At 44.1% G+C, this 23020-nt stretch overlaps 1 protein-coding gene across 1 annotated transcript in view; it reads left to right on the forward strand.

The window, feature by feature from the left end:
• syne3 (spectrin repeat containing, nuclear envelope family member 3) overlaps positions 1 to 23020 on the forward strand; it is a 61339-nt gene that overhangs the window by 28446 nt on the left and 9873 nt on the right. The window contains exons 10-16 of the mRNA XM_034111146.2: positions 350 to 484; positions 6040 to 6201; positions 8127 to 8299; positions 8970 to 9333; positions 10503 to 10646; positions 11810 to 11989; positions 12714 to 12764. Of these exons, the coding sequence (XP_033967037.1) occupies positions 350 to 484; positions 6040 to 6201; positions 8127 to 8299; positions 8970 to 9333; positions 10503 to 10646; positions 11810 to 11989; positions 12714 to 12764 (1209 nt within the window). The remainder of the gene's footprint in view (positions 1 to 349; positions 485 to 6039; positions 6202 to 8126; positions 8300 to 8969; positions 9334 to 10502; positions 10647 to 11809; positions 11990 to 12713; positions 12765 to 23020) is intronic.

Genomic DNA, 23020 nt, shown 5'->3' on the forward strand with positions numbered 1-23020 from the left:
CTACACCTCTGGTAAATACCTACCTTGGTTGATTGACATGTGACACAGCTAATGGTGACAGCCCTCTTCTGCTTTCTAAACATCCTTGGATAACAGCCAAGGTTAAAACGGGCGCCTGTCAATCCAAAGCGGGACATTGTCTAAATGTGTGTGACAAATGATCAAAATGCTGTGCTGTCCTGCACATACTTATATAAACGTAAGTTGAATTAAAAACATGCTACAAAGGTCTTGTAGCCACTGGGACACAGCGTCTAAGACAGGACGTCCTCAACAGCACCATCTCTGGAGACTCAGGCTCATGGTGAAGACACGGCAAGCATTTAAAAAAATAAATGTGTGTCCCCAGGTGATCCAGAAGGACCTGGAGGACTGTGAGGCCCCGCTCACGGCGCTGGAGACTCTGGTGTCGTCCAGTCAGAGCAACAGGACCCAGTTTGAGAGGCTCTATGCCGACTGGAAGCATCTGCACACAGCAGCACGGGTGAGAGAGGGCCATGTGATGCTTTGTTGTACAGCACTCCCCATACACATGACACATGGCATACATACATGACACATGACATCTCAACATGCTTTAACAACATGGCACACAACACATGTAGCATATATATGAGATATATCAGTGGCGAACCATGTCTATTACAACTGGACCTTGCACACACCCCCACATGCCGCCCCCCCCCTCGCCGTTATAATGTCCGTCTTTTCACTGAATTGTCGTCTTGAAAAGGGTACTGACAACAATGACGCAACAACATCATCTTCACCTGTTGCAATTTCAACGTTAAAACCAATACAACTTCAAATAAATTGCTACGTGGCATTCATCCATCCTCTGTCTCGAGCCCGTTAACTAGCGGGCCTTCCTGAGCACCCTGGAGCCGAGGGGAACTCTGAAAGAACACGCCCATTGGCTACAAATCAATATCTGATTGGTTGATCAAACTGTCAGTCCAAACGTACGCTCTCATTTAGTGCAACGGCCAGGGCATTCGATCAAGGATGTAGAATACCTGGTTGAAGGATATTCTACCCAGAGACCCAGAACAAGATCTGATTGGTTGCTTTCTTTTCTAACACAAAACCACTGAAATGCGTAGAGCATGGTCCGAGAAGGACAAACACATCAACGTAACAGTGTGATATTACAGATCAACAACACAGATACCATTCTCATTTATTCATTTTATATACATTTTATTTATATAATTAAATTCAATGTTTTGGTTGTTTTATCTCAGTGTTGCAGGGTATTCTCTGACCACCTCGAAGGCCCTGACGGGTCGCCACTGCTATATATAGATTTTAAGGAATAGTTAAAAAAATTATTAGCAGATAACCCACTCAGTAAAAGTAAGAAAGACACACTAAATACAGTCAAATCAAATTCAAAACAATGATATTATTAAACAAAGTATATATATTTATTTAAATGAAACAATATAAAAAATAACAAGAAGAATAAGGAGTAAAAGGGAATTAAAGGAATATGTCACTAATTACAATTTGAGTTATTGGAGAGTTTGCCTCTAATATGTCTTGGTAGGGTGTTCCAGCGTTAGGACATGTGGTGCAGAGAAGCTGCTTCTATTTCTGGGGAAATGTAGGGCTTTTTAAAGAGGCCCTATTGTGCTTTTTCGTCATTATGTAACACTCACGATTCTACTGGCTAGCACTCCAACACATTGTACGTGATAGGCTAAGGGGCGAGACATCTCTAAGCGGTTGACCAAACACAACAGAGCCGGCCAGCAAACCAATCAGAGCAGACTGGGCTCTGGTTTCAGACAGAGGGTGAAAAGAGGTGCTGCATACAATGACACAGTCAAACACAAACCACTGACTGTGTGTACTAAACATCTTCTCAGAGAGTTGGTCATCATACTGCAGGTAAAGAGGCTGTCTGTCATGTGTCAAGCTGTTCTGATGCAGGGCTGAGAGACACACATATAAAGCAATGCAAACAGAAACAGAAACATTGGCCCAACCTTAAACATTCATAGCAGTATTGTCTGAGAAATGTGCACCCGTCATTTCTGAATCATTTCACGCATAGTCAAAGCTGCAGAATCTTCTTTGATATGAATAATGCATCAAATGACTATGTGTAACGATCCTATATGAGTTTGTTTTAAAAGAAGGAAAACTCAAAACAACCAGGATAAGGGTTAAACAATAATCTGTTTTAACGATAAAAGGTAAGAATACAATACACTTCTCAAAGGGGTGGGGTGGGGTGGGCCCAGCCCCTGCTCTGGTCCAAATGCCGGGAGAACCTCATCGTCTTGACGGCAGGAGAAAAAGAGAGCGACCCAAAGACAGAACAGGCGGAGCTGTGGTCAGATGCTCCTCCTTTTAGGTCATCTCATTGGGGGATGCAGAAAGATGGCGTGTCGTAGCGCCAGCGCGAGCCAGCCAGATAATAAACAAGTGTCTCTCCGGTTGTAGCAAAACACATCTGGAGTCCGTTATCTCACATTCTTGCATAGACTTTCCTGACCTGCTGGAGATCTTAAGAAGAATATCCCCTTCCCCCCCTAGTCTCCTGTCCTGCATAACTGCACCCCCGTTATGCTGTAGCAATTTAGCACCCACACATGAATAAAACAGAAAGAAATCAATAAACTACAAACACAGGTATTGTCTGAGCAGAATTCACATATAATAATAATAATAATACATTTTATTTTTAGGCGCCTTTCATGACACCCAAGGACACCGTACGATTTAAAAAAATAAATAAATAAAAAATAAATAAATAAAATAAAAGCTAATAGGCAACAGAACAAAAATAAAAACACAAACAGGAAATCATGGAGGAGACAGTCAAGTGGACACAAATGAAACATATAATGGGGAGCACTACAGTGAGTAAGCAGATTTGAACAGGTGGGTTTTTAATTGGGATTTGAATAAGGTGATTGTGTCTGACTGTCGGATGTGCGGGGGGAGGGAGTTCCAGAGTCTGGGAGCAGTGCAGCTAAAAGCCCGAGCACCCATGGTGACGAGGCGTGGGGTGAGGACGGTCAGCAGACCAGCAGAGGAGGAGCGGAGGGAGCGAGAGGGGGTGTACTCCTGAAGAAGGTCAGCCAGATAGGGGGGGGCCAGGTTATGTAGGGCTTTGTAAGTGAGCAGTAGGTTTTTATAGCTTTTTTTATATATAGCTGCTCCAATAGACACACACTCCTTAGCATTAACAGAAGTTCATTGTTCTTGTCACTTTAAGGGCGTCTGTGAAGTTCCTTTCACCTCGAAGTCAGCGTTTACTGGAATGAATGCATTCATTGACAATTCAGACCGACTGTTGTCTTGTTAACTGTGTGACTCGATTCTCAAGGCCTGCAGGCTGTGCATTATTAACTTAAGAAGAATTTAACCATTATATCTGAGGAAAATCCCCCTTTGGCCTCCCCCGCTATTTGCACAGACTATTTATAATTAACAGGGAAACTCAAGGGGCCTCCCTCAATATCTGGAAATTGCAACAAGACTTTCTGCCATTCAAACGTAACACTTATCAGGTGATAAAGGCATTTTGAAACATATCAGAAACTGAGACCCAAAGTACTTGAAATCTTTGGGAACAGAACACCACTTTCCATGGCAGTGAAGGAACCATGAGAGGGCAACCTGAGTGCTAGAAATCAGTCTCCTTGTGTGGTGAATCATCAGCCCCCCCCTCAGAGGAATACGCCAACAAGGGCAGCTGATAGGGAGGGGGAGATGCGGCTTTCCCTTCACGGGTGGAACTGATCAGAGAGAAGTAGACTCCTCTGCTGCCTCGACAAGTCCCCCAGCCCGCTGACAGCCGCTTCCGAGTAGTCTGCTGTCGGGCTGTCTTCAGAATCCTCCTCCTTCGGTCCACTGATGGCTGCTTCCGAGTCAACCTCCTCTGCGAGGGCCATGTCCGTCCTGATGTCGTCCCCGGTCCTAGCAGGTGGTTTCCCCGCCGCACACTGGCACCAGCTGTCCCCCTCTCCTCCTATGCGGACAGCATGAGAGGTCCGCTGGGTCACTCGGTCGGGGCCGGAGAGCCTGGGGTTGAGCCACTTTGTCCTGATGACCTTCAGCCAGACGTACTCCGCTGTGTCGGCCTCCTTGGGTCCTCCTTTTGGCGCCAGCAACCTGTGTGGACAAATCTGATACAAATCCCTCAAGCCTACGCTCAGGGCTCCTGGGCCCTCAGCTTTTTGACCCCCCACTGCGTATGAATACAGACTTCCAACAAACTGTCATCAAATGTCTTTCTATTATGAATTTAGATGAAATGTATATCCCCATAATGACCTAAACAATAAAGTCTATGGCTTTTACTTCTTTACCAGGCTATTACATGATGTTGTCTAAATTAAACTCTGTCATTACATTACTATGTTTTAGCTTTAACTGTAATATGTTCTTTCTACATTTCAAACCTCAGTTACTTTAATACCTGTTGAAACATTACTCACAGGTCAGCTTCTTCAGTATTCCATTCTGGAGTTACATCTCTCTGGTAGCCCCTTGGCCACTGATTCTTTATCTGTGTTACCTGCTATAACTCAATCAATATTAGAAACATGTCAACATCCATCAAACAGTGTCTTATCCCCAGATATGGAGCAGGTCAATTCTAAAACTATCAAGCAATGGTCAGATTGAACAATGGAGTTGGAGCAGCCGGTTCCTTTCAGTCCCTAAATGAAAAATGTACATTGTGAAGTTTACACTCCCCCTTTTTACACATGAACCCATGTGTAAATAAAATCCTGTATGGGAAGAAAACCTTCAGGTAACCATTGACTGAGTTACTCTCCCACAGAGCCCCAGAATAATGTGTTAGTCCAAAAGTATGCTTGATTAGTCATTGTTTTAAATCATGCAGTTGCACTGATCACATGCAGATATACACTCACACTCACACTGTCAGGTTGTAAAGTCTTGGTCAGGTCCACCCCAGAGTCAGTCATTGACAGTGCCTTCTCAAGTTACACTGTCGGTCAGGGTCAACGGTCAGTTGGTCTCAGTCTTTTTGGCCATGTGTCGTGCTCTGCAGAGACTTTGATGTTTCAGCATAGGCCAGTATCCTTTGTCTATAAACATCTGTCTATATGGAGCGCCATCATTAATTAATTCACGATTTCAACTATAATTTTCCAGATATCTCTTTTCATCGGAACAGCTGTTTCCCACATTCCCTGAAAAGTGTTAGCCAAAAAATGTCACTTCCTTATAGTACTACTACTGCATTTTATTAACACCTAATCTACATTAAAATGTCTAATAGATCTATTTCAGAAACTTGTGCATATAATTATTATCTTGAGTCAAACCATTACTAGGACCTGTGTAGCTTTTCATCGGTCATTATACTCATGTATCTTCAATTCTGGTCCACTTAAAAACAATGTTAAACTCTTTAGCAGTGTGTGGAACCCTGGGTCTCCAAACACGCAACAATCACTCCCTACTTTATCAAGGATTTAAAAACAGAAGTCCATCTGAAACCCTCCTATGGTAATAACTATGGCACAATGGTGAAATCAATACTTTATAGATTGGAATACTATATCTGGCTTGGCACCAGCTCTCCCTTTAACCTTATCCATACAAATAAAGATGTGTCCTATAGAGTGGTTCCTAAAATGATCCTTTTAATGGTGATCAATATTGTAACAAATGAGATCACAGGTGAATAAAAATCTCTTGAAGAATAATTTGTTAACATGATGAAAAGATTGAATCATCCTTGATGTGGTTTTGAACATGATATGGCGTTTAATCACAGTAGCATTTAGCTGTATCTCGTAGCATTAGCTCCGCCTCCTCTTTTTTCTTTTCAAGCTAAGGACCTAGAATCAACACTTCTCTAACAGGGCTGACATAGACATCTGTTTGGTATTTTGAGCAAAACACATCATAGACATGTTTTTTATATATTGTTATATTTTATATATATATATTTTATATCTGAGACCCATAATATATGCCTAAAAATAGCATGATAGGAGACCTTTAAGATGTCTCTTTCTGCCACTGAGTGATGTTTCTGTGCAGCTGAAGGTGTCAGAGAGCGAGGAGAGCGCCTCAGACCACGAGAGCTTCCACAGCAGCCTGTTAAACATGGAGAAGTGGCTGATGGTCATGAAGCAGAGGCTGCAGTCCTTCCACAGCCAATCAGGAGAGTGGAGCGTCGAGGGCCGCCAGCACGAAGCTGAGGTGTGTGTGTGTGTGTGTGTGTGTGTGTGTGTGTGTGTGTGTGTGTGTGTGTGTGTGTGTGTGTGTGTGTGTGTGTGTGTGTGTGTGTGTGTGTGTGTGTGTGTGTGTGTGTGTGTGTGTCCTCTCTGAATGAATAACACTTTTTGTTTCAAATAGAAAAATAACCTAAATCCCTTTTCTTTCTTTTTTAAAAGAGGCGTGACCTTCTTTTCCATTCTTTGAAAACAATGCAGCATTGATTATGGGTCACTTAAAGGTCCCATGGCTATTTCTACTGATCATAGTTCCATTGTTGAGGTCTTCTAGAATAGATTCATATTGTTCAATGTTCCAAACTCACATTGGTTTCTCACAGCATCTCTGTGTAGTCTGTGTATTCACTCTCTGTCCTACACGGCTTGTTGGAGCTCCTGCCCCCCCCCCCCCCACACAGCAAGACACAGCGAAACCCAGCCCGAACACACACACACTCGCGCAGTCTGGCTGTGAGTGTGTGTGTGTGTGTGTGTGTGTGTGTGTGTGTGTGTGTGTGTGTGTGTGTGTGTGTGTGTGTGTGTGTGTGTGTGTGTGTGTGTGTGTGTGTGTGTGTGTGTGTGTGTGTGTGTGTGTGTGTGTGTGTGTGTGTGTGTGTGTGTGTGTGTGTGTGTGTGTGTGTGTGTGTGTGTGTGTGCTTGACACAAATATATAATAAACAGCTGCATTTTTTTACAATATTCATTAAAGAAAAACCAAACGAAAGGTTCAGATTATACACACAAATGCAATACTTATCATTCCATTACATGTCTGCCATGTCACCTGGTAAAACAATGTTCCTGGGGCTAGCGTACACGAGGACGATCCATCCCTGCTGCGAAGACGCGTGCTGAATCGGGTAGCATATCAAACCGTGCACTTCTGCCCTTACCTGTGCTGGCTTGAGTAGTTAAGTATTCACACACTGCATCAGGGTTCACTCAGCGCAGCATGGTCCTGTGCTGAGTGAACCATCTGCCTTGAGACAGTTGTGTTCTGGCTCTCTTTAGTGAGCACACAGGTTCTTTGTTCATGAGAGCTTTGTCGTGAGAGCATCCAGACCTGCAGGTGTTGTTACCATAGATAAAGTCATCAGTTTCATATCATTGACTGATGTATTGTTCTGTCAGCCAGCAGTGATCTTAAGAGCATTCTTAATGGTAATCCTAAGTGAATGTGTTATCCTTACGATGTTCATTATCACACTGGTTGATCTCCTTCACCTTTGCATCACTCCAACTCCTCCAACAATCCCTGGCCTTAGAGAAGTGCATGTGAAGCCCTCAGGTTCACTCAGCAGGTGGAGCCGCTCCGACTGGATCAAACCAGCCGCCTCCAGGAAACACAACCTCTCCTGCTTTCCAATTGGCTGCTGCCCTGTCTCAAGTGGCCAATTACCATCTACGTGGTCACTGTCTGAACCCCCCGGCTAAGGAAAAGAAAAGAAAGCGGCATGCGACCGCAGCCCTGCCACTGCTTATCTGACTAGTGGAGGAATACAGATGTGCCCAAGAACAGCTGGACATGACACGCACAGACAGTCAAGTGTTGTTAAAGTGTTAGCTGAAGGAAGGCCTGAACTCCCACAGGAATCAGAACCAGCCCTTCAACGCTGAGATGTAGTCGGCCATGTCAGTGTTGTTGTTGTGAATGATGTGCTAGATGGGCAGTTATTTGAGGAAATACCTTCATTAAAGTGTTTGTTTACTACAATGGATGGATAGGATTGGACATAGAAGAGGACAGGAGTTAAGGAAGCAAGGAGAGGAACATATACAGGCAAGGAGAGCATTGAGGAAAGAGATAAGACAAACTCAGGAAGGGACCCTAAATGACCAAGACTTGTTTGTACTGTTTTCAACCTGATGAAAGTAAACAACGTGTTTACTAAAGTCCTTCGTGTGTCACAGAGAGCGCTGGGAGAGTTCCCGGAGAAGGAGCTCCAGCTGCAGCAAATGGAGGTCCAGGGTCAGGGGGTCCTGGAGAGGACGTCAGAGGAGGGGCGGGTCCACATCCTGCGGGACATCAAGCGCCAATGGGAGTCCTGGCTGGCCCTGCAGCACATGAGCCTCAATCTGCACAGGTACCCGGAGCATGTGTGTCACTGCGCTGACTAGCAGACACGAGAAAAGGTGTTGTTTTGCAAAATATGGCGTTAGTTTCCTGTGACACTCTGTTACAATACGTTCAACACCTCACCATTTAATGCATTCATAAATATTCCTCTTAAGTAATTGATTCAGCATGACACGAACACGCTCCACGGTCTGTGCCGACTCACTACTCGGTGAGGCTCAGCGAGGCTCTCATTGGACAGTAACTCACAGGTTAGACTGGCTTTAATGTGTTAACTGACCTCGTGTTCATTGTTCAGTGTTTCTGAGCACCTGTAAAAGAGCATTATGAAATACATATCTTACATTTATTATTATTTAAAAAAGGACAACTTTAGAATAATTGTAGGCATTTGACATTCTTTTTATTCTTTACTTTTAAATTGTAAACGCATTACAAACAAAACAAAACAAACCACATAAAGTTCATATTCTTGTGTCTTCAACATCGCCTGTTTCTGTTCTCTGGAAGAACTGGCAGCGGACATGTTGTCTGTAAAGACCTGCTGTGTCCCCTCGGCCAGCCCTTTGATGACCCCTCAGTGTTCACTCCAGCACCTCCACTTTAGTTCACTTGATGCTGCAGTAACAACTTCCCTCAGTCATGAAATAACGTCTCTCTCCCCCCCCCCCTAACAGCTCCAGACAACAGACAGACTCTGCCTCTTGGGGTGTCGGGGGTCCGTCTGCAGACCCCTCTGGAAGTGGAGTACACCTGGAGGGAGAGACAGGAGGGTGGGGGGGAGCAGTGGAGGGGGGGCTGATCCAGAGCCATGGCGGTGAAGGTCATCTCATCCTGTCTGCACAAGACAACACACTTCTCAAGTCACCCAGGACAGGAGAGGACAGAGGAGACCTGGGGGACACCGTGGACTCTTCTGCCTGGAGCACTTACAGCAGAGCAGGACAGCAAGGTTCCACAGACCCCCCCCCTGATGGAAGCACCGGCAGTGAGAGATCAGCAGGGGCCGCAGACAGAGGGGGGGCAGCTTTACCCATAAAGGTCAGCTATGTTGAAGCCACTCGTTTGCCTTTATTTAAGCACAGCTTGGGAAGGTCACTAGTTTACGACAGAAGCCAAGAGACACTCAGACCCCCTGGGCACTGCTCACACTGAGAGGCAGGGGATGGGTGGGGGGCACTGCTAGTGTCACAGCCAGATCTACACACACAGAAACCCCATCAAGCTAGCTTCAACTCAACCCTCATTGGGAGCTAACATCAAGACGAGTGTGCTGGTTAGGCCACCGCACGCTGCATGTTCCATGGCAGCTTGTTTACCACTCAACATGAAACAACGTGTTATTTTATAATCCTTCAGCTCAGGCCTTCCGTTGTTCATCACTTCCTGTTTTGATAAAAAAAATCTATTTTGAGAAATCTTCCAGGTCAAAAATGTTTTCCAGGTGCAGCCAGAGAGTTCAGCGGTTAGAGCTGGTGGCCCGTATGAAGGGTCCGCTGCTACTCCCGAGCCCGCGGGACATCTCTGCAAATATGACATCTCCTATATCTCCCCCTTTCACCACTGCATCTCCAGTGGGGAGATCTGGCCCAAGCAGGGTCTTAGAGAGAGCACACAGGAAGTTATAGAGCTAGCTAACCTGGACGGAGTTCAAGCATCAAGTACTTAAGACTTTAGACGGCAATCTAATCGATGTCGAATCAGTCAAGAGGAGGGAAGGAATCCAAAGCTTACTATTCATTTCAGTTTGATGTATTACTGTATCTTTGCAGAATGGCTCCTCATTTGCTTTGTCTCCATGGCGCAGGAAATCAATTCCCCCGAAGATTAGATTTAGAAAGAAAAAAATATATATTTAAAAAATGCACGTTTTGATCACAAGGACTACTCTCAAGACACATCCAAGTCTAAATGTCTGCCACTGTTCAGTAAAGCACTGCGGCGGTGACGAGCGTCCGGGACATGTGCAGGAACACGCTCTGAATGGCTGTTATCACACAGATTGCATTTATCTAGCAGAAGAATTGAAAATGAAATGATATGGGAGGAAACAAAGAAGCCTCGACATGTGGTGACGGGTCATGGCTGAGACGATCCCCCATGATGCATGTGTTCAGTCCTGCCTCTCCACACAACCAGGCTCAGCATAACGCCTACCTGTTGGTGTGGGCTCGGTGCCAGAGGTTCATGAGCTGTGTCTGGGTTTACAGGGAGGCGGAGGGCAGTACCAGTCCAGGGGGAGGGAGTTTGAGGCCTGGCTGTCCAATCAGAATGCTCTCCTCTCAGGGCTCTCCAGCAGCAAGGCAGCAGCACTCAGCACCAAGGAGCTGAAGACCAGACGGGACACGCTCAGAGTGAGGCTCTTATTGTACATGTTGATAATGCTGGTTATTACTTTAATAAACGTTATTAATGTGTAAAGTAACTAAGTACCATTTTGAGGTACTTGTACTTTACTTGAGTATTTAAATGTGTTGCTACATTTTATTTCTAACCAATTCAGGTGAAATGAGGTCAATGTTCCTCAAGTGAAAGTAGAAAAGTATTCTCATCTAAATATAGTGAAAGACAGTGAAAGTATTCATTGTGCAGATTGGTCCATTTCAGAATAATATATATATATGTTTTATAATGATTGATCATGAAAGTGTTCTCAAAGCTGGTGAAGGTGCAGCTAGTCTGAAGTACTTTGTAGACTGCAGGGTAGCTGGTGGAGGTGCAGCTAGTCTGAAGTACTTTGTAGACTGCAGGGTAGCTGGTGGATTCACTCCAGGTGGAACTAAAGTCTGATTCAACACTTGGTTATATTTCACATCATTCCTCCAGATCTGTGAAGTAACTAAAGGTATTAAATACATGTAGTGGAGGAAAAGTACACCATGTACCTCTGAACTGTAGAGGGTGTTACAACCCGGCTCCTGGGCTGCAACATAAAGCGGGGAGGCGAGACGAGGGGTATGATAGATAATGTTCATTTATTCGAAAACAAACAAGCAAACAAACAAACAAACAAACTGCAAGAACCGGCAACAGGTCCCTGACGCTGCACAGGACAAGTGCCCAGAGAAGACCGAGCGACGTAACGGCTGGGCTCCTCCTATATCCTCTTCCTTCCCAGGTGTAACTCATGGGCAGGTGCGCCTCATCAGACAGCTGCAGCTGGAACCTGCAATCACACACAAAACCAGACACACAACCAGACGGCACCCCACGTGGTGTGGAGGGGTCGTCACAAGGGGTAGAAGTACAAAGTAGCAAAACATTGAAATACTCTAGTAAAGTACCTGGAAATGGTACTTAATTACTGCACTTGAGTACATGTTTCCACCGCTGGGTATTTAACGCTCTACCACCAGCCACCAGGTGCGCTGTCGCTGGATGTACCACGTGTTCATAAGCAGTCGCCTCACGTGGAGCTGAAAGCACTTTCACATTGACCCGTGTTGTAAAGATGTGTTGCCTTGAGTTCAGATGTGTCCTGGTATAGCGCGGCTAACACTCTGTGTGTCCTCTGCAGGCTCTGAGAGCAGAACTGTCCTGGGGTCAGGAGCACTTCCAGCTGCTGCTGCAGGAGAGTCAGAGCGCTGCGGCTGGTCCTGGACCAGCTGAGGATGTGGGTCTGGAGGAGCTGCGCTACCGCTGGATGCTCTACAAGTCCAAAGTGAAGGATGTGGGGGAGCTCAGGAGCAGAGCGCAGGTGAACACTGAAGGGCTCTCCAGGCTCTGTGTGTGAATGCAACAGCTTCAGGTTGAATAGTTACAGGCTGTGCCCATGGAGAAAACTAAATTGGGATGTGATGTGTCGCATGAGAGGGAATGGCCGCTGTTGGAACATCATTAACATTGAAAATATATTCCAATGATAATGGCGGGATTTGGAAGATCTGTACCGACCAAAGAGTTTGTAAACCAAGAGATCATCAGGTTTAGTTGAATATGACCATTTCTAAAACATGTAATGCCAAGAGAGCATTGTATTGACCCGCAGTGGATATTTACTGCAAGCCGTAAGTAAGCGGTCAAATGTTTAAAAATGAAAAGATTGAAGATTGTTAAAAAAGATATCATACCCTTCTTTGGATGATCGGGCTGGATTATATAAATGAACACATTGTATTGTGTATTTGATTGATTGAAGACATTGTATTGTTGAATGTACTTTACCAGTGGAAATGTTTTTTCCCCTTTCAATGCACTGCTAGTGTTTCACCACCAGATGGCAGTGTAACATCATTTAGATTCCCTGTCACACTTCTGTTCAACCAAATCATATAAATCTATCCCCAACTTCTCTATGTGTTTCAGAAAAGAACCCTGGGCTTAGCATCATGAAGATGAGACAGTGTGGTTTAGATTTATGATTAGCGGTTAGTGTGTAATTCTAGCATTTTAATTAATTACAATATGTTGTATCTCTGCAGAGAGTCCAAGCCCGACAAGAGGAGCCGGCCGTCGCAGCAAAGGTGCAAAAGGTAACACAAATACAAAACATATATATTTAAATCAACATACTGGGGTAGCTTCATAGTGGCAGCTTCATGGTGGCATACCGGTGCACCATGTGATCAGAGCGGAGAGTCGGCTCTGATCCACTGCAGTCACAAAGTGCTGCCTTTTAACTGTGGCGTTACATTTCAAAAGACGTGTGACAGGGGATCAAACCTCGGACAGTAAGGAGGTTGCCTGATAAACAATATCAAAATGCTAGAGCAATCTTTTGTGTGCTATTTTCTTACTGAGCGAATTGTTTCAGCAATTGATCTACACACAGAGAGTGGTGCAGGAACGAGTCCTACAACCCAGAAAGTTTGCATTGGACCACTTCCTGTTCCTCTGTCTCCAAGTCAATGTGTTGTTACTATTTGTGGTGACATGCCTGAAATAAGAATTGGGTAGGACAATCTGAAGAGATGTGTTCCACAACATGAAGTACATCAGTATATACTCCACTGCTGAATGTCTGGAGCTTCTCTGCGTGTGGAAAAGGACGGTTGCTAACAAGTGGCTAAAAGAGACTGCTAACCATCATCAGACCAACATTAGCCTGTAGCTTAGCGGTGGTGACATGTGACTGTGAGGTCCTTTGATTAGAGCCTAACGATAGCCTTTTACTCAAAGCAAAGGGGGGTATTGTTTTATGAGTGGTTTGTGAGTCGCTGCTCCACCTTCACTGTTCTGGTCCCATGGAAGAGAGACAGCGTTCAGCAGCTACTCATAACTTCGCCGGATGAATGATGTGCGGCGGGACTCTTTGAATCAAGACGTTGTGTTTCTTCTTAGAGACTGCCAGCAGCTTTGTGAGCATGTCTGCTCAGCGTTCACATCCTGTCTGCTCAGCGTTCACATCCTGTCTGCTTTGATACCTTCTTTTGGACATCATGTCTTTAAGCTGTCAGACCTCTGATAGGCCTGCAGTCAGGAGTGATTTATCAGCCCTTTGACAGACGGTGCTCTCAGTCTGGGTTTCCACCAGGTCAGAATACAGATCTATACTGAATGCTAAGAGCAGGGGTGTCCATGCTACGGCCCGGGGGCCAACTGTGGCCCGTTGTCCATTTTGAAATGGCCCTCAGCCAATTCTAAAAGTATATGGCCTTCTCTTACAGTAGATTTTACTTCTTTAAAATATATCTAAAAATATATTACACAGTAGTATTCATTTGTTAATAAACCCACTTTTCAAATAAAATCAGCCATTTAAAGTTGAGAACATTTTCCAACAAATCTTAGTTGATTAAAAAAAGCCCAATAACTTATTTACATAGTAGTCTTGAAATATGCCCTTCATATTTCCCCTCATTCTAATCAATCTGAGGCTTCTGTCTTAAAGAATGAGCTGCCAACACTGTTTGCAACAGAACAAGTGAAACCCTATCTGAAGCATATTCAAGTATCAGTCATTGACCTGCTGCTGCTGCTGCTGAGTGTTGACTTTTATCTCCGTGCGCGGATCGTCCTCCTGGCTCTACGGCTGTCAGACTGAGCTCTGAAGCTCTTTCAGACAGTGTGAAAGTGTTCATGGTGAAAAACATTGTCAAGCAAATATATAGTAGCAAAAATACATAATAAAAGGCAAGTAGGCGATGTTCATGAATCATAAAACAGTGTTGATTTCCTGTCAATGTCTCATTTTCATACAACATTTAAAAACCGCTGGGTCGAAGCTCTGCCCATCACCCGGCAAGCAATAAAGGAAAACACACTTCATGGACAAAGGGACTTATTAAAACATTTAGAGTTTGTTGAAGTCAGAAAACAGTAAGATACGTTAATGTGAACAGCCATGCTCAGCTCTTTGAGCCTGGACTCAGAGTTAAGATTCTAATCAGGATGCTAACATGCTCACAATGCTAACATGCTCACAATGCTAACATGCTCACAATGCTAACATGCTCACAATGCTAACATGCACAGGCTTAGTAGCCGTAATGTTTACCGTCTTCAACATGTTACATAAGGATGCTGGCATTGTAGTTAACATAACAAAGACCCATGAAACCTGAGCTGTAGGGCATCCTGAGGGGAGGTTCAGAGTGGATTCAAATGGTGATCCAGAAAGTGTTGTCAAGAGTTATCAGTCGAGACCAAACCTGTCAACTAACTAACCCTGCCAGGGACATTCTTCTGTAATAGCAACACAAAGAGCTTTTGAAGGCATGTCACCACAAAGAAATAAATCAAAGACAATAAAAACGTTATGAAGAGGCTGCTTGCTGTTCACGTACTCCTGTCACCTTTAACAAGCACACTAGTTCTACATTATGCTTACCACATGAATATAACTTTAAGCTATTCTTCAGCCAAGGAAGTCACCGCTGACATGACCCTGAGCAGGTCCTAGCAGGACTCAGGACACATGCTAAATGAAGTGTGTGTGTGTGTGTGTGTGTGTGTGTGTGTGTGTGTGTGTGTGTGTGTGTGTGTGTGTGTGTGTGTGTGTGTGTGTGTGTGTGTGTGTGTGTGTGTGTGTGTGTGTGTGTGTGTGTGTGTGTGTGTGTGTGTGTGTGTGTGTGTGTGTGTGTGTGTGTGTGTGTGTGTGTGTGTGTGTGTGTGTGTGTGTGTGTGTGTGTGTGTGTGTGTGTGTGTGTGTGTGTGTGTGTGTGGTGTGTGTGTGTGTGTGTGTGTGTGTGTGTGTGTGTGTGTGTGTGTGTGTGTGTGTGTGTGTGTGTGTGTGTGTGTGTGTGTGTGTGTGTGTGTGTGTGTTCTTCCATCAATCATTAGCCTTTCCACACACACGTCTCTCTCCCCTCCATTGTCCCTCTGAGTGTGTGTGCACAGTGTTAGGTTTGTATTTGGTTTGTGTTAATGTTCCTTTCTCTAGCAACCAGCTTGCTCCTGCCTGCGAGAGGCGTTGTGTAGCTAACAGTAGCTAAAGGGTTTGACCTTAAAGCCACATGGTTGGTTATTTAGTACCAACAGTTTCAGAGTGCAATGTTCTTAAGCCTTTGTTCCAATCCAATCCAACTTTATTTATATAGCACTTTAAAAACATTCAGACCAAAGTGCTGTACAGAGAGATAAGCTCACACAACATAATATAAATACAAACACAAAACAAACCAGAATAAACGTAATAATTAAAAAATAAATAACAGCCATATAATAAAAACAATAGAGCACTGAAAGCAAATAAAAGCAACAACTTGTTTCTGAATGCCAAGGAGAAGAGGTGGGTTTTAAGACGGGATTTAAAAGCAGTCAGTGTGGGAGCCTGTCTGATGAGCGAGGGCAGGTCGTTCCACAGTTTAGGGGCGGCAGCAGAGAAAGCACGGTCCCCTCTGCGCTTAGACTTTGTTCTTGGCACCCTTAGGAGCAACTGATCAGCTGACCTGAGAGTGCGAGTTGGCGTGTAGCTGTGTAACAGCTCAGAGAGGTACGGCGGGGCCATTCAGGGCTTTAAAAGTAAATAAAAGAGTTTTCAAATGAATCCTCAAATGATCGGGCAGCCAGTGGAGTGAAGATAAAATGGGAGAAATGTGCTCGTGTTTGCGTGTGCCTGTTAGTAGCCGTGCTGCTGCATTTTGCACCACCTGCAGGCGAGCAAGGGAGGATGCACTTATCCCCATATATAGTGCATTACAATAATCCAAGCGGGAGGTGACGAAGGCATGGATTACAGTTTCAAAGAGGTCACTATTTAAAAAAGGCTTTTTTTGGCTAGCTGCCTGAGGTGGAAGAAGCTGTTTTTAACAACTGCCTTGATCTGGCTGTCAAGCTTGAGTTCAGGGTCCATCTTTATCCCAAGATTTGTGATGGTAGGCCTGGTGGAGTGGCCCAGGGATCCTAGGTCTATAGGAGTGGTCCGAGGGGCACCAAAAACCATCACTTCGGTTTTGTCATCATTTAATTTAAAAAAGTTGCATGACATCCAGGACTTAATGTCTTCAAGGCAGTTTAACAGCGGTTTAATTGAATATGAGTCATTCTTTTTAAGTGGCACATATATTTGGCAATCGTCTGCATAGCATCGGAAAGCGATACCGTGCTTCCTAAGAATGGACCCAAGAGGGAGCAAATACAGGGAGAACAACAGGGGGCCTAACACTGAGCCCTGTGGAACCCCACAAAGGAGAGGAGCAGACGGGAACTCAGAGTCCCCAAGGCTGACGCAGAAAGTCCTACCAGTCAGATACGACCTAAACCATTCGAGGGCTTTGCCCCTAATGCCCACCCACTGCTCCAAACGAGCTATCAGGATCTCATGGTCCACTGTATCAAAAGCGGCCGTTAGATCAAGGAGTAAAAGGATAATGCATTCACCTGAGTCTGTTGCTAAAAGGATATCATTAAAAACTCTTAAAAGAGCTGATTCCGTGCTGTGCAAGGTTTTAAAACCAGATTGGAAGACCTCGAGTACCTTGTGCTCTTCCAGAAAAGCGAGAAGTTGACTGTATACAATCTTTTCTAGGATTTTTGACATAAAAGGTAACTTGGAAATGGGCCTAAAGTTTGCAAGAACTGTGGGATCCAGACGGTTTCTTAATAAGTGGTTGTACAACGGCATGTTTCCAATTTTCCGGAACAACCCCTGTGAGCAGACTGCTGTTAAAAACGTCAATAACAAAAGGTCCTACAGTGGGGAATACCTCTTTAAAAAATCGAAGAGGGACAGGGTCGATTGGAGAACCAGAGGGCTTTATTTTGGAGACAATCTCCTGCACAGAGGACAGAGTCATAGGCTCAAAACGGTGAAAAACAGCAAAGCAGGGGGCAGAGACAGAGGTGTCGTCTGATGGAGCAGTAATTTGAGTCCTAGTTGAAGTGACTTTATTAATAAAAAATTGAAGAAAATGTTCACAGACTGCAGGGGAGGTCTCCACACAGGTAGTCTGAGGGGCATTAAGAGCTGAATCTATTTGTGACAGTTTAAAAGAATGATGTCAGAGAAACGTTTTCTTTTTGCCTCTTTTACAGTTTTCTGGTAGAGACGCCAACACTGCCTCAACATTTGAAAAGACACTTGTAGTTTGTCCTTATTCCATCTTCTTTCAGCTCTACGGCATTCACGTCGGGCAGCACGAGTCGTGGCATTGAGCCAAGGCTCGGATTTAGTTTTGGGTCGCCTTGTTTTTAATGGAGCCACAGTGTCCATAGCAGCTTTACATGTGGAGTGAAACCATAAGCTAAGCTCCTCCGTAGTGTTAGACATAGGCTCATGGATAACACCGCTTTGTTGCTATGGACTGCTGTAACGTACCATGTGCAACTGTTATGATTCAATGACTTGTTTTAGTTGTCCCTCTCCTGCAGTGTGCTCCACACTCCAGTTTCCCCCTGCCTTCCAGAACCTTATGACATCACCATGTAACACTCATACTTGCACACTGTAGTTGATAGGCTAAGGGGATTACGGGCAGTATGAGAAAAAGAAAGCACTTTGTGAACATTAAAGCATGGAGACATGTTCCAGTGGAGACACAACATATGAAAATAAACCTAATATGTCCTCTTTATGAATGACTAAACTAACGAGTAGTCAAATTCACAAGATGTAAAAAAGCTAGCTAATGTTAATTGCATTTGTTAAATTACACAAAGCGAACTTCTCCCTTGGAAGAATTCAAATCTATGGAAAATGGATAATCATATTGTGCCTATCGCTGCAATGAGTTAATTAATTGTTCCCCTAAAACATTCTAAATGTACCAAAAGCCTAACAATGTCATTTCAAGCCTTTATTTAAGCAGGTGAATCGCATTGAGGTCATTGATCTCTGTTTAAGGGAGACCTGCTGGAGGTAGGTTCCACATGAACACATCACACTACAGTTCACATAGCTAGTGACCTTTACAGGTTCCAACAGGTTCCCATTGGATAGCATCTGTCCGTGCTTTAAAAACATGTAGTGGAACCAAATGGCTCAGCTTCCATTCCTTTTGCAGACTGTTCCACGTTAGAGGAGCTGCGCATCTGAAGGCTTTCCTCCCAAGTCAGTCCTAGCACTTGGCCCGTGTAACACAAGCCCAGAGTCTACAGATCTGTCTCATTAGTTAGAAGGAAAGTCTGGATTGGTTCCTATTTCTTTTCATCATTTTCCCTTATTCTGTTTTTAAATGTGGCAACACCCCTCCAAACTATCAACAGCCTGCTTATTGTCCAAATCATCATGGGATAAGTTTCAATTGTACTTATTATTATCGTCTAATAATGGTACATTGAGTGGAAGTAGTACAATGCATATAATTGAAAATAACACAAAGCACAGTTGACTTCCTGTGTGTTGTTACAGTAGTTACTTTATATCAGTACTGAACAAACGATGTTCACGCAACAATCGAGCACTAACTGTTAGTGACAGACCTCTCATCTGTCAGTCTAACAGATGAGAGGTCTGTCTTCGTGTTGAGCGCGGGGCCTGCAGGCTCTCCGTGACGCAGAGAGGAGGTGAGGATGAGCGTAGGCAGGGAACATGATTCACAGAGTAACAAGTGAGAGAAGCAAAGTGTTCATCATGTTCCTCACTGCTGCTTCTCCACTTCCTTACATGCTGTCTCAGTGTGCGTCTGCCAGTGTGTTGCTTTCAGAACATGTCATATTTCCCAGAGCTTCCGAGCTTATGAACCATCATCATTCTGAAGACGAGGGTGGCGCAGTGGTCTGTGCATCCGATCATCAGATCAAGGGGAGTGCTGGGGAACTCCAGTTCGAAACCCGCTCCCGCCGCCACTGCGTCAGGCCGTTGTGTCCTTGGGCAAGACACTTCACCCGGAGTTGCTCCTGTGGGTATTGTCCACAGTACATGTATGATACTAATGTGTACTTGTAAAAGCGCCTTGATGACTTCGAGGCGTGAAGATGGACGGTGTGGCGCAGTGTGCTGTGCAATGATCATCAGATCAAGGGGTGAAACCCGCTGCTGCTGCGTCTGTAAAGCCGGTGTGTCCTTGGGCGAGACACTTCACCTGAACTTGCTCCTGTGGGTATTGTCCACAGTGACCATTGCATGTATACAAAATATGTGTAATGTGTATATGTAAAGCGCTTTGAGCATCTGGAAAAGCGCTATAATAAATATAAGGAATTATTAATTATTATTATTATTATTAATTAATTAAATTATTATTATGAAGACAGACAGTGTTTAAGGCCAGCAGAAAGAAAAAGCTCAGTTTTGAGAAAGTGACTTTGTAGTTTCATTCATAGGATGCAGAGAAACAGAAGCCAAGTCATTAGCAGAAGCCAGCAGACCAGAGATGCACATGATGTAAATACAACGCAATGTGAACGTTATTAATCAGTGCTGAGGGTTCACTTGATCTCCTGTCATGAAGCCGCACACACTGCAGTGTGTCATCCTTATCAAGCCTAACAAGCAGCAGGATGTGAAGAATGCTTGCTGATGGTTCATTTTTGATAATAATAATTGTATTTTAAATGGAGGCCATTATGGTAAATAAAGTCATTATGGTAATTTATGACATTCATACCTGCAGTTTAACACATATTTAAAAAATAAAACAATATGGGCTGAGGGATTAAAACATGTCAGTTTTCCATTACTTGGAATATAAATACTTACTAAGTGTATGTTGAAAGGGTTAGGTTATTCTTCCTACCTCCAGGTTCATATCAGTGTGTAGTGTCTGTTAATGTTCAAAAGGCTCTTTATGTTTCTCATACTCCCTGTGCTGTCAGCGAACACGGCCGGCTCGGTTCGCTGACGGCCGGCACCGCCCTTTATTTTGTATGTTTTTAAACGGCATCATTTAAGTTGCGCTGACGGGCGACAGAGGTCCGTTCAGCGGGCCGTTTCCACGCAGCAAGGCTTTACTTCACCGCTAAGCTTAAGGCGGCTAATGTTGGATGTGATGACGTTTAGTCATCATAGAGATTTAAAAAAACACATAAGCCGCTTTCACACCAAGTACTTTGCCGTACTTAGTTCCCAGCACTTAGTTCCCCCATGGAACTAAAGAGCCGATTGCGTTCACACCGGAATAAGTCCCGGGAAGATTAGGCAAATGAAGCCGCTGACGTCACTTCTTCTTCTTCTGCTTTGGGTTTACTGGCAGGCCGAAAACAACTTCACGCGTACACTGCCACCCGAAGTCCCCGGCCGGAAGTCCCCGGAGTTGGGGACTGGCTTCAGTAGAAGCTGCTGGGACCAAGCCCCCAGGAAGTGCGCCGGACTCAGATGAAAATATTCATACACTTCCGTTTGGTTGCCAGGCCCGGAAACACTTTTTCCCATTGACTTACATTGGGAAAGAGTGGTCTGTAAATCGTTGGATAATTTTTTTTTAAACTAAATAAACTACCCAGTATGAACACTTGTATAGCCCTTATTAAAAACATTCGTTCCTCAAGTTGTAATAATGTGCTAATAACGTTATTCTGAGAGTTATTTTCCTCTGCATTATGAACGCGCATCTAACCCACGGGACCGCGCCGCCCGGCACGTTCATGTTACGTGTCCCGACCAATCAGAGCACACTGTGCTCACAGGGATGGTGGGGGCTGGAGCTATTGGAGCTACAACGAGCCGTTAAAGGCAGAGAGTGAAATTCAGTGAATACACGTAGTTTACAGAGATGCTGTTTGAGAAACCAATGTGAGTTGCGTTTATCTTTACCCATGGATGCACAATAAGAACGGACCCATATCGTCTTACTGCCACCCCACGGAGCTGTAATAATGGATATATTGCACATGTTTGCTGTAATTCATTATCATACTACATGGGCTGTATGATTAAATCTTGTACCGTAAATATTGTATCAAATAAAGTTAATATTACTTATTATTATAAGTGTATATATATATATATTAGGGCTGTCAAACGATTACAAATTTTAATCAGATTAATCACAGCTTAAAAATTAATCATGATTAATCACCATTCGAACTATGTCCAAAATATGCCATTTATTTATGTTTATTACATGGCTTAGTTGAATACTCGATTCTGATTGGTCAATTCAGAACACGTGACACGTTGTTAATACCGAACAGACAAACCGCTGTCAAGGACTTATTGACCGTTGTTAAGGACGCTCACATCTTCAGAAAGAAGTCCGGTCGATTTAACTGTATACAGTTGGGCCGAAAAGCAAACTGACACGGCGGCTAGTGGAGTACTTCCTGACCACAGAGTGTGATCAGCTGTTGTAGCGCAGTTCTTCAGTGAAGGGGGGGAGTCTCCCTCCACAGCCGGTTGGCGTAGTTTTGGCACAAGTCCGTTATACAGACCGACGTTAACAGCAGCCCTGTCTGTGCACACGGAGACCGACTCTGTCGTCCGGTGATCTAACCGCCTTCTGGAAAAGCTTCACAAGTACGTCGGTACGCAAATGCGCTTTGTGACACAAGTGACGGTACGCATTTCAGATTACGCACATAACCTGCGTACCAGTTATGTGCACCCCTGTACCAGAGCCATATTATTACTATTATATGCTAGCAAAAGTATTCTCCGTCGGGACTTCCTGCAACAACACCACGCCGTTATCAAAGATGTTCTATTGAGAAGACGATCACTACGTGACAAAAGTTTTCAAAACCGTGGCTACTGAAATCAATCTTACTAACTGCTGTCTGTGCAATTTACTCCGCGAGTTGGCAGACTTTAGTTTGCTTACTTTAATATTATTTTTCATGGTGGGGCTAAGCCATTTATTGGTATGGGTGTAGCCTACACCAGCCATACCCTGGCGCTGCCACTGGTGGCACGTATGGGGCTGGCCATTCTGCACATGCGTTAAATGCGTTAAATATTTTAACGCAATTAATTCAAAAAATGTATTACCGCCGTTAACGCGATAATTTTGACAGCACTAATATATATATATATATATATATATATACACAGTGCAATCATTCTTTCATGCTAAATGAATGTTGCTTGGATATCACTAGATCCTGTTACAGCGTAATATAAGTACATAACGATTTATGTTCACATTAGCATAATTACTAGTGTTATGGAAATCTGAGACCCAACACTGTGGAGAGTACAAGTCAAAGTGATCAAAACAAATAAATGGTGAATCAGACAGAGTTGTCTTTCTGGTTATTTATTTGAAGCTTCAAATACATAAGATACAATAAAAATAGACACAGGTCTCACAGAGCATAGAATAGTCTGCGTGAGTGTGCGCCATACAATATGGTAGCCAAGCTTATATACAAGAAAGAGTGGGAAGTTCAGAGATCTGTCTTCACACTAGTGTTGTCACGATACCAACATTTTGGTTTCGATACCGATACCAAGTCAAGAATTGCGATTCCG

Source organism: Pseudochaenichthys georgianus, chromosome 22 (assembly GCF_902827115.2).
Source record: "Pseudochaenichthys georgianus chromosome 22, fPseGeo1.2, whole genome shotgun sequence".
NCBI classification, from domain to species: domain Eukaryota; kingdom Metazoa; phylum Chordata; class Actinopteri; order Perciformes; family Channichthyidae; genus Pseudochaenichthys; species Pseudochaenichthys georgianus.